Source organism: Prinia subflava, chromosome Z, assembly GCF_021018805.1.
Source record: "Prinia subflava isolate CZ2003 ecotype Zambia chromosome Z, Cam_Psub_1.2, whole genome shotgun sequence".
In the NCBI taxonomy this organism is placed as follows: domain Eukaryota; kingdom Metazoa; phylum Chordata; class Aves; order Passeriformes; family Cisticolidae; genus Prinia; species Prinia subflava.
In genome coordinates, this window is record NC_086283.1 from 88,700,917 (window position 1) to 88,713,362 (window position 12,446).

At 43.7% G+C, this 12,446-nt stretch overlaps 1 protein-coding gene across 1 annotated transcript in view; it reads left to right on the plus strand.

Moving 5' to 3' along the window:
* Nucleotides 1–6,531: 6,531 nt before the first annotated feature.
* The window catches only part of PARP8 (poly(ADP-ribose) polymerase family member 8), a 125,130-nt gene continuing 119,215 nt past the window's right edge, over nt 6,532–12,446 (plus strand). The window contains exons 1-2 of the mRNA XM_063423388.1: nt 6,532–6,972; nt 7,677–7,731. Of these exons, the coding sequence (XP_063279458.1) occupies nt 6,882–6,972; nt 7,677–7,731 (146 nt within the window). The 5' untranslated portion in view covers nt 6,532–6,881. The remainder of the gene's footprint in view (nt 6,973–7,676; nt 7,732–12,446) is intronic.

The window sequence follows — 12,446 nt, forward strand, 5'->3', positions numbered from 1 at the left end:
CTCAAATTCTAGAGAAATATGTTACCTACCCTGGCGCAGACTAATTGAGAATTGAGGCTCCATCACTTCCATTAGAGAGTGTAATACATGATGTGAGATAATTTGTGTTCATATAATGTAAATGTGAAATCATTTATGTTCATGTAATATAATGTGAAATAATTCACATTTGTGATCGATAGTGTAAAATCAGCCGCGTTTTAAAAGGAATATGGTAACAGTCACTCGGCTTGGAAATAAAAATGTTCAGGAATTGCAAACACCCTTGCCCAAAACTCAGACAAGGACCACAATTTGCAACAGAAAGGAGAGTGACTCCGAGAAGAGATAAGCCCACTCCGGAGATGAACTTGATTATCGCTTGATATGGATCTAGCCTCCATTATCCGGGTGTGCATCCCAATACAAGATTTCCAGAAATCATTCTTCTCTATTTGGAAATCCAATCAACTGTCCAGTAGTGAGGAAAGGACTACACGAATATGGAAAAGAAATGGAAAGACAAAGGAAATATGAGGCAATGCCCTGTCCAGCTGAAGAAACTGTATATAAACTGACCCTGCAGAGACTGAAATTGTGAGTAGGGGAGCTCTGGTGTAATAGAGGCCAAAGCTAAGTTCACCCAGTGCCGACCCCGGGCTGGACCCTGATTTTTGCTTGTGGCTTTTTCTAAATTCTATTTTGTGAATTATTAATATTTTTTTTTATTAATCTAATTGGCTATGCATTTATAACAGAGAGCATTGCCACTGTGCAGTCTGTGGAAATAGCAAGGTTACTGGAAAGAGGCAACTCAGCTTAGGAACTGGCAGGTACTTTAGGGTTTCTCTCTGGACTTGTTTGTGACTGACATCACAAAGTTGTGTACATAGCATTTAGAAATATTCCTGCTTGCCTTTCTTTTAAAACTCCAGTTTCTGTAAAGAAAGTTCCCTTTCAGCTCTCTTAATTCGCTTTGCTTAAGAAGTGAGACACCAAGAGAGACCTGCAAGAAGGGTACTGAATGGATGCCATACACAGAAGTTCAGAGTTGAAAAGAAGGAATAATGAGATGCACTAGATAAAAAAGGGTCCTAATTGTGTAAGAGTTAGCGAGGAAAAGAAAAATAAACAGGGGAAGTGAGACAAACAAGCAAAGACTAAAAGCTGAACTGATATTAGTAAAGGAGGAAAAAGAAGAACAAGTTAAAACCATCATTACAAAGAATAATACTGAGTTACAATGAACTGTGGTGTCATTTGGAACTCTAATTGCATGCTTTACTGAACATTGCTAGGAGCATTTATCATGCCAGCAGCCATAGGTTTAGCTACTCTGGGCCTCAGTGCCATCTGGAAGGATGAGCACTCAGTCTTTAATGGAAAGTTAGAGATCATTGTCTTAGCAATTCACAACAATCCACACTACATCTGTGTGTAGCACCTATACTTGTTTGTTTTGTTTGAAGTTACTATTGCTGCTGTTTAATACATATACTTTTTTAATTTTAAAAAGTACAGTTGCTTTGGAAATTTCAACAATGAACTGAAAAAAATAAGGCTTGGTCCTCTATCACTTCAATGCTTTTTCCTTCTCTATTACTATTTAAAAAAAGTAATGTGAGAGTTTTTACGCTCTCTAGGCTATGAGACAGCTTAAAATAATTCTTTAAAACTTACTGAGGATTGGACAGCTGATATTTTAAGCTATTATTTCATATTGTAATTGAAGATATTCCTTTTTAAAATCAGAAATATTTGAAGTTTTTATTAAGAATAAACAGTATTTTAGGTCATGTTACTAATTCCATTTTAACTATTTTTAGAAGTATAGGACTTTTATCAATGGACCAGTGCTAGCTCACTCCAAAAATCAGTAAAGATGCTTTACTTACAGCGAAATTCAGTCTGAAATCTTGTTAAGTTCACCATGTTAGTGTGTTTTAAGCCAAGTAATCAAAGACTTGCAGTGATGACCCAAAGAAGTCAATATATTTATAGCTTCACCAGGAACACATCACTAAGGATTGTATGGAGTGCCATTGACTACTTGGATGGACAGTGGTAACAATTTAGAGCACAGCTGACTTTGTATCTCTCTTAAAACTTATACAGGATTAAAGAAAATTACATAAACTCTGAGCATTTATACTTGACTCTTACATCAGAATATTAGAATGTAGTTGCTAATAATGGAAGCCTAGTGAAAATTATACCAAAGATGCCATGTGTCACTTCTCTGTTAGCGTGAACAGGTAAGTATTGGTCCTACATCTCTCACACCTTCGTGCTGTGTTTTCAGGCTAATCACAGAAACAGAGAATGGGGCAGGCTGGAAGGGCCCACAGCAGGTCATCTGGTCCTCCCTGCCCAAGTAGGGCCATCCTAGACCACATGGTATAGGATTGCATCCAGATGGTTTTTTAATATCTCCAGTGAAGGAGACTCCACAACTTCTCTGGGCAATCAGAAAGAATTTCCTCCCTATGTTCAGGTGGAATTTCCTGTGCATCCCTCACTGCCCCGTTGTCTCCTGTCCTGTTGCTCAGCACCACCAGCAGAGCCTGGTCCCTCCTCTGACCCTCCCTGCAGGCACTGGCAGACACTGATGGGGTCCCCTCTTGATCATCTCTTTTTGAGGCTGCAGAGGCCCAGCTCCCACAGCCTGTCCTCAAGTTATCCCTTGTTAACTTCGTAGCCCTGAGCTGGATGTGTTGCCAGGGCTCCATGTGTCTCTTGTCCTGAGGAGCCCAGAACTGGACAAAGCTCTCCAGATGTGCTTCACCAGAGGGCAGGATCACCTGCCTCGACTGCTGGCATTGTTCTTCCTAATGCAGCCCAGGATATCACTGGCCTTCTTGGCCACAAGGGCACACTGCTGGGCTCATGGATGTCTTGCTTTGGAAATTACCGCCTCCTTTTAAAGAAGCTTACTGGAAGGGTAGCACTGTGTTCTTTCTATGCCTTAAGAGTGAAATGCTATTGACTCTTTAAATGTTCTGTCCCCAGGGGTCACCACAGACACCTCTGAGTTACCCTCTACTGGTGACTGGCAGCAATAGTCCTGGATCTTGAAGAAAAATTAGAGGTTTGGTTTGGTTTGGTTTGGTAGAGCTTTTTTTTGGAGCATACAAAAGTGGAGAAGGATTTTTGTTGTTCTTTTACAGTGTTGATGGCCGTTTTGTGGTTTGGGATTATTTTTCTAACCTCTGCCCTTTTGAGTGCTCTCCTGCACTAGAGATATTAGATAGATGCCAGATACCATTGCCCTAAGTTCTATATATTCCCTACAATGGCAAGCTTTCAAGTTTGTTTTTTTTTTTTAAGTTTTTCTTAAGACTTCTAGTGTGTGTTTATATGTCACATGAATGTGTTTAGAAAATTATATAAAGAAGAGAGCTGGGGAGAGAACAGGGTGTCCTGATGCTTACAGAAGTATTTCTATCAGCTTTACTAATAGGTGGGAAGGGGGGTTATTTCTGGCATAAAATGAAAGCAATCTGCTTAGTCTAAAAACGGCAGAACCCATTTATGAGCAGAAATTGTCTGACCTATGCATTTCCTCTCAGTCACTGTTCACACATTACTGAAACACATTCACTGTGTTGTTTCTCTTTTATTTTCCCCTGTTACATTTTGGGCCAGTCTTCTCACATAAATTTTCTAGTCATGTGCCTCCATTAATTTAATTTCTTTTCACCTCATTTGCACCTCTGTAAATATTTTCAGGTTTCCAGGAGCACAAACATGAAAGTTATTTGTGTTTCTTTTTTAATCAGTTCAGTACAATGTAACTGAGCTGAGCTGATCTTGGGACAAAACTGGAAATGACATGAACCACTTTTCAAGACTGAAAAGCAACTGGAAAGACATATCCTGAATTCACTTGAGCCATGACAGTTACTTTCAAGGCCAACTATCCTACTGTTCATGAAATTACTTGTAAAGCTCTCCAGGAAGTTTCTTCATGGCTATGTGTCTCTGCCCCAGCCAAAACCAGCACAAGGGATACATCCCCTGTAGAGGGATTAGAACATGCATACAGATACCTTCACAGTAACACTTAGGATATCTGGATGCCACCATCTTGTCAATCTTTACAAATGTAGGGATCAATTCTGTGGATTCACTTTGACTTTCCAACACCTTATGTTCAGTATTTTAATAAATCGAATGACCCCAAAGCTATGATAAAGCTTTTCCTCACTGAAATCTGCAATTCCTCCAAAACTACACTGAAGTCATCTGGTAAATCAATGGCCAAACTGACTTAAGAAAACAGGAATTGAAGAGCCATTTACAATAAATGATAATTAGTAGAATAAATAACTGTATTTGCAGACTTCTTGTTCAATTCAGTTGATGCTGTGAGGCCAAACATAGTAACTTTATTGAACATGGTGTTTTTTCTTTGTGGATGACTTTTCAATTCACTGTTACCAAGCCTGTGAAAACAGACTGAGGCTTAAAAATGCAGTCAAGAATTGTGCTAATTGACATGACACTGAAAATAACCCTGGTTAGAATAAGCTATAAGCAGAATTGTCAGCATAAATATCTGGCAACTGACTAATAACCTCCCCCTTTCCTGATCCACCTGGGAGGGATAACAGAGACCTTTCATGACAAAGTTCAGGACCAAAATCCCACCAGAATAAATCAAGTTCTGATTAAATCTTTAAACTGTGATAGAGGAGAAGGCAGCAAACATGGCTGCTGATACTCTAGTTGGAAGAGCTAGAAAAACACCTCAAGAAGCAGCACTTCTTAACCAACATTTCATCACTTGACATAATGACAGTGTCTTACCATATTATATTGTATTTGGGACTACAGTGACAATTTCTGTGTGCCTTGAAAAAGTCTTGCTGAGTAAAATTGTAGAACCATAGAATGGTTTGGCTTAGAAGGGACCTTGAAGATCATTTAATTCCAAACCTCCTGCTATGGGTTCCAGTACAACTTCCTCATATAAATCTCCTGCCGAAAAGCATTAGCCTGGTGCTCCCTGTTACCAAAGAAGAAGGAAAAAAGTATAAGCTTTTATGGAAAAAAAATCTGTTCCTAACTGTATGTAAGTTTTATCCAAGGACAGACTCACATGAAAAGCAATCTCATACAGTTTCCACACTAAAAACTCATCTGGAAGTTTCCCTTCAAGATAAATTATTTTCTTAAGAGGCAAAAAGTCTTATCATGTGATGGATTAAAAGTTCCCTTTTATCCCCACCTACAGATAAGAAAAATGATGAAGTTAATTTTTCATAAAAATACTGTTTGTCTTCTGTGTTTGAAATCAATAATCCACGATTAACACTGACTTCCTAAATGAAAAAGAAAACCTAAATGAAAAAGAAAACCACCCACTAGAATAACTGAACTCAAGAGTGGATAATCATAGGAGCTGTTTAAAACAGGGTGAATATATAAAACCTGAATTTTGTGGATATTCTTTCAATGTTGCAATCAAATCTGTTTCTACTACTTTCAGACCTGATTTTATTAACTATAACTACTGCACTTGAGTGCAAGAGTATCTGTTTTTGCGGACTTTATGTTTATTTCCAAGTTGTATTATGGTCATTGCTTATTCTGGACTAGAGCCCCAAGCCTGTAAATTGGATGAGCGCCCACTGCTAGGCACTGGACTGCCTGAGCCCTCTCCGGAAGCCCTCAGGTCTGCGAGAGTTTTGCCGGAGAATGAGGGGCAAGGAGCGCAATTAACACCACGGTGGGCACAGAGAGGCTCTAAATCCTCCTTTTACTTCTTCCACGGGCACGCACACCCGTCGACAGGTCGGAGGCTGGGCTGCCGGGCTGTCCTGCCCGGGCACGGCCGGGCACAGCCCTGCCCGCGGTACCGGCCAGGAGCGCAGCCGCCGGGGGAGCCGCAGCCCCGGCAGCGCAGCCCCGCCGCTCCCGGCGAGGGCGGCGCGGCCCGGCATTCCCGCATTCCCGCCGGGGGCTCGGAGGGGAGCGGGCCCCGCAGCCGCCCTTCTCCGCCGCCGGCCTTGCGCAGCACGGCGCTGCCCGCTTCCTCCCCGGTGCGGCCGGGGAGCCGCCCCGCCGCCCGCACATCCCACTCCTGGCGTTTCTCCCTTGCTCAGGAGGCGGCAGCAGCCTGGGCCCGGGGCCCGGGCGGGCGGAGGCGAGCGCCGGCGGCGGGGCCGGGACGATCGCGCCCGCCGCCGCCTCCCGGGCCGTCCGCACGGCTCTGTGCATCCGCCTCTTCCTCCCCCCGCGCCGCCTCCGCCGGGGGAGCCGGCGGGGGCCGTACGTGCCGGGCCGAGAGCGAGGGGAGGGTCTGCGGCTCGGCGTCGCTGCAGCAAGCGCCGGCCCCGCCGCGCCGCCAGGGACCGGGTGCGGGTGCCGCCGCCGGCTCTCCGCGCTGTGCTGCTGCTGCGCGGCGATCGCCGCTGCTGGCGGGAGGGGCAGGGATGTGAGCGGCGGCGGCCGGGTCGGCTTGGCCCCCCCGCCCTTTTTTTTTTTTTTCTTTTTTTTTTCCTCCTCCTTTTTTTTTTTTTTTTTTTCTTTTTCTCTCGCCTCCAAAAAAAGACCAAACCAGCCAACCAACCCCAAAAAACCCAGAGGGCGTGGGGGGGTGGGGGGATCCCGTGTCGCCTCCGCCACCCTTCGCTGGATCCATTGTGAGGAAATTGCTATTCGCCGGCAGCGGCGGCACATCTGGGCGGGCGCATCTGGGCAAACAACATCGGCTCCCGCCGCCTGCCTCCAACGTCCTCCAACCGGCCGAACGGATCTCACCGGGCCGCCGGGGAGGCTCCTGCTCGTCAGCCCCGGGCTCCTTCTTTCGGGCTGAATCTTAAAAAAACCCTGGCAGCGCGGGGGGTGGGGTGGGGTGGAAATAAAGGCTGCTGGTTTTTTCCCCTGGGATTTATTTCATGGGGATGTGTTCAAGACAAGAGAGGATTCAGAAGGATATTGACGTTGTGATCCAAAAGTGCAAGGCGGAGAAGGACTGCCTGTTTGCAGGTGAGTTTGTCCCCGGGCGCCAGGTTGGCGGCGCGGAGGCTCCCGTCGCCGTCGCCGCCGCCGCGCCCGCCCCGGACCGCGCTCCCGCCGTGCCGTGCCCTTCGCCGCCGTTCCCGGCCGCGGGGCCGCCCTCAGACCCCGTCTTCCTCCCCTCCTGCCGAGGGCATATGAGGGCAGAGCAGACCGGGCGCCGGCCGGGAGAGGGGCGGGCGGGGTGGGGGCCGGCATCCCGACCCGGGGAGCGCGGCGGTGGCCGCACGCAGCACCGGGAGCGCCGGGTGCGAGCCCGCCCGAGCCCGGCGCAGCCCGCGGCCGAACCGTTCGCCCGCGGCACAGAGCCTGCCCCGGTGCCCGGCCCCAGGCCGCCGGCACATCCAGCCGCCAGCGGGGCCCTGTCCGTGCCAGCAGCCCCTGCCGCCCTCCCTTGGGCGTTCGCGGCGCCCCGGCGCTGCCGGTCGCGGTGAGCCGCGGCAGGAGCCCGGCTGTCGCTGCCTGTTGCCGTGTGTGACAATGGAATTCCCTGCCGTTGCCATAGCGCCGGGCACTTGTTGCGAGGGGCTGGGGGAGATGCTGCATTTCCTCTGGCTCACCCCGACTCCCCCTCGGCCGCCCCCGCGTCGGGAGCTGAATGCTGCTCCGTAAAACCTCGGCTACTTCAGCCGAAATAAAGACAAGTTGTAATAAAGCGCCTCTTTGTCTTTCAGATTTCAGGTACTCAGACTCCACCTTTACCTTCACCTATATTGGAGGCTCCAAAAGGTACTTCTTTTACAGTAATGACTCGATTTCCTGGTGGCAGTAAAATGCAGTGGTTCAATACGGTGGCACGTTTGTTTCTTTATCTTTTGCAAAAGAAGGACGATTAAATCATCGACCTTCGAGCAAACGTAAACCGAGGAAGAGGTGTGGAGGGAGGTGATGGGAAAGGTGATCCTAGTCTTCAGAGGCTCCTTCCTCACAGTCCTGCTCTGTGAAGCTTTTTGTCTTTTTTTTTTTTTTTCTCAATTTATATAGAGATGTAGAATTCCTGCCACATGTAAATCTAAGAGACATTGCAAGGCATCAGTGTGTGGTGTAAAGTTAATTCATGTTAAAAAAAAACTAGGAAAAGTTAAGACTACAGTAACAAATAGGCCAAATTTAACATCAGCAGCTTACTTCGATGCGTGAGAGCCATATTTGGTCCCACGGCAGATGCAAGGCTGTCTGCAGTTGACCAAATTAAATTCCTGAGACATTAAATGAAATGTCAGTGTAATTTAGAAGGCTAAAAAAATGTTGCTTTGAATGTTTAAATATTATTTTAAGTGGATCCAAACTTGTATTTATGAATTGGATTGTATCGTACACCTTTTCAAAATATATTTCAGCATTTGTTGGGCTTGTCAGTTTTCAAAAGGAAATATATGGAGGAACTTGTACACATTATTTTGTTTTCCCTGATTGTTAATTAGGGATTAGGATTAATAAGGTGCTAAAAGTAAATGGTAAATTGGTCTCTTTTAGTTAGATTTTTAAAATTCGATACAGTGAGAAGTTTTGGGGGTTTTTTGGTTCCTTTTTTTTCAACAATTCAGTTTCTCTGGTATCTTTGTCAGTTATTTTTCTCTCTCAGGGTACATCACGTTAAAGTACTGCATTCTTTCGTATTCTTTGCAAGTGAACCTGTCAGCACTCCCACAGCCATCGATGGTCCCTCTGTGCATGCTTTGGGATCTGCATGTAGGACCAGACTCCCAGATGGTCCTCAGGCTTCAGGATTGCTCAGAAAAATGTTTTTCCACCTCACTAACCTACTGCTTCCTACTGAAGGAAAGACAGCTTCTGTAATTTTCAGTGAAGTAGAATATTTCACCCAGTAGCTGAGAATCAACATATTTTTAGGTTGCTCATAGTATAGTTTTGTCTGCAGTATTTTAATATATGTTGTGTTTTGTTGTGGGTTTAAGACAGTTTCAGAAGGATTGATACTGAAACACGGGCCTCACTTGACATAAGCACCTTAGCATAGGTATGAATTCACAGAACCGTAAAGGTGTGGCTGCTGTGTTTAGCTGTAATCATTTTGCAAGTAAGTCCTAGACCTGGTGGGCTAAGGTGATAGGAAGAGGCATGTTAACAGTCACAAAAGGCTAGAAAAATGCAAAGTCGTAAGTTTTAAAAGATAGAAAATGAAAGAATGTAATCAATAAAGCACAGCTATAGCAAAGCATGGTATCAGTTAGATAAATGTGATGAATATGATAGAAACTATCCACCATGTTTGTAACCCTCAGGTAATGAAACCTTACGTAAGATCCCAGCCCTTAAAACTGTACCTTTTAGATAAGTAAACAAACAAGGGCGGATCCAGAATAGTAAAAGTATAAAAGCCTGTGTAAAGTGAACCACGGTCAGACATGCATGTGGAGGTACTAACCCTGCATGTTCTCTTGCCATCCATCAATAAAGGTTTGCTTTTCTTTACAGTACCTGCTGTGGAGTAGATTCCTTTGAATCAATACAGTAAAACTATTTAACAGAGACACTATTTATCCTTTAACTAAAATGATTGAATTTGAAAGTTACTTTGAACTGTTCTCTAAACCAAATACCGCAGCAAGAAAACAGGAAGTGAAACCTGTCTATTGTTTCCATTTTCTGAGAGGAATAAAGTAAAAAGCCTGAGGGCATTACTGATGGCAAACAAACTGGTTTATCAATGTTGAAACAAAGTCTTGGCACCTGCTCAATGAGAAACGGAAGAGGGCCTTACATTCCCCAGCCTTGAATTTTAACAGGGGTCAGCATCTGCTTAGGAAACTGGTGGCTGAAAACCAGTCTCAGGACCTTAGTGATTCAAACACAATTGAGGAACAATTGTAATGCTTACAGAAATTGGTGGAAGTGGGTTGTTACTTACAGCACACTCAAATTCCACTTTCCTTTTCACATTTTAAGGACATTTAAAAAGCATCCTTTTAGAGAGAAGTTTTGTGTTCTCTGTGTTCCCTCCTTGTTTGTATTGTGATTAGGAAGTTGTTTTGTGGTATTCTTGGTGTACAGTGGTGTACTGAGTGGCAGACTTATGGCAGTAAGTTCTGATACATATAAAGTGTGTAAAATGAAAGCTATTCAGAACAAAACTTCAGCTTCTTACATCAACGGTGCCTGAGTGGTTTCTTAGAGGAGGTTGAGGAGCAGCAGCATACTGCAAGGTGTGCAGCATTTGGGCAAGGCTCCAGTGCAGGGTCAACAGCTGTGACTTACACCTGGTAACAGTTTAGGAGAGCACAAGGTCATCCTAGGACTTTCTTTTGGCCTTTGGGTGTGAGTTTTTTCTTGCTGACACTGCTGCAGCTGTGCACTTCCTGAGTGGTAACACCATTTTTTGATTATTGCACTCAGGAGTTGTGCTGAAATGATACAGCCTCTTTTAGATCATGGTCAAGGACTCATCAACCAACAGGCCTTGTTCAGTTTCTTCAGATACTCAGCCCAATGACTTTTGTTTTTCCAGTCCACAGGAGCACAAGCTTTAGAGAAATGGGCAAAAGAGTGGATGTTCACTGAATGGGTGTTCAAACCAAGGAAAGGTTTGAATGAGTAAGAGTAGAAGTGGTGTGTAAGGAAGATTACAGTACTTTAGTACTCACTATTAGCCATGCCTGGAACTAAGAGTTTTTCACGCTTTGTTTCCTTTAAATATTTTTTTTTAGGTCAGTGTATAATACGGCCTTGGTTTAGCCTTAGTGGTTACATGGAAGAGCAGAAGCCCTTGAAAGAAGGCAGCCTGTTTGATAAGTGGGAATTTTTGGCAGATGACAATACTAGCAAGTTAAATATGTCTCTGGGTTTTCCTTAGTCTACTGTAGTTGCCTCTAGTGTCCATTATGCCAGTTTATAAGTGATGTTAATTAATAAATCCAGAGCTATAGTCACAGTACATTAGGCTAAGTCCATGGAAGTCAGTGTACCAGTATTATTTCAGTTATTATGAGAACCAAAGGTTTATGTGTGTTTTTTTTTCTTCAAACTGTTAAGTTTATCTGTGTGAGATCTTTGTCTTGGGACCAGCTTCTCAGACTTTATCTGATTCTTCCCTTGTTGCTTGGATTGATTGCACAGCCTCTTCCTGCACTTTCGAATTTTTAAGGTAGTACATAAGCATGCTGCAGATCCACCCAAATAGATAAGCCTGATACAGAGGACAATTATTATTGCTTGTGTGGAGTTAACCTGTAATCCCATAGAAAAGCAGTAGTAGTTCAGACAATCCTTTTAGCCTGTATTCCTTAATGCATTGTGTTCACGCTTCCAAACTATTGGATGTTTGTCACTGCAGAGATGTGACCTGTTTCAGGAAGGTTGTAATTAGCAATTTATTAGTAAAAGCACGTTTTTGTGCAGAATGTGGGCAGTAAATAGCAGGTAGATTGTTTATCAATTTAATATTTTTTATTTGATTGTCAGAAAGAAATAAGTATGTTGATTTCTTACAAAAAGAGGTGTTCAGTTCACAGACATGTGCTGTGACTGTGCAAGATTTACTCTCCTTTAACTATATCTAGAAGGAAATTTAAAAATTACTATATTGTTAATGTTTTTTTTTTTTTTCTGAAGGATCTAAAACAGATATTAAATTGTGAACATGTAAAGTTCTCCATCTTAAAAGAATATCTAGTTTCCTTTTTCTGTCACTGTATGAAACACTGTTCCTCCAGAAACCATGCAGACTGAACAGATCTGCTGATCTGTCATCTTTCAGATAAAAATGCATGGTGCCCTGAAGTTGTTTTCACTTTATATGTCATTTGACATGCTTTACATAGAAGCAGTGCTTGGTTGTCCTGAAAAAAGATATTTTCTCTTTAGTATTTTTCTCATCCTGCCTTTTTTTTTTTTTTCCCTGAGGCTAAACGAGGACATCATACCAGTCCTGAAATAATTCTTCATCCAAATACATTCTTAGCTCTCATTGGCTGTGAAGGACAATGATGATAAGGTTGTGCCTGAGGACTAATAATGAGATCTGCAGCATATTGCAAATAAACTAGATAACACCTGAACATAGAGATTAATTTTACCAGCAAGGTTCTCATCTCCTATTCACACAGTGGACTTACATTCTTCCTTCTGTACTTCAGCACCATGATTGTAACAGTGGCAGTTCTGAAAAAGCAAGGAAATTTTAATCTGAAATATCTGTTTGTTTTTGCTTAAAATAATGACAGTTTGTTATCTTACATGGCTTTCATTTTGAATATTTGGCATTTTGTGTTTTATTCATTAGGTTATTATCACCGTGGAGGCCCAACCAGGAACACAGACTGGGGACACAGATCTGGGTGCAACAAGAGCAGCAGGGCAGAAGCCCCTGCCCTTAGTTTATTTTTCCATTATATATCTGTGGCAAGGTGACCATGGATTGGAGAAGGGTATCGCTACCTCTCCTGTCACATTGGTCCAGGAGGCTGTCATTCAACCTCCCCTTG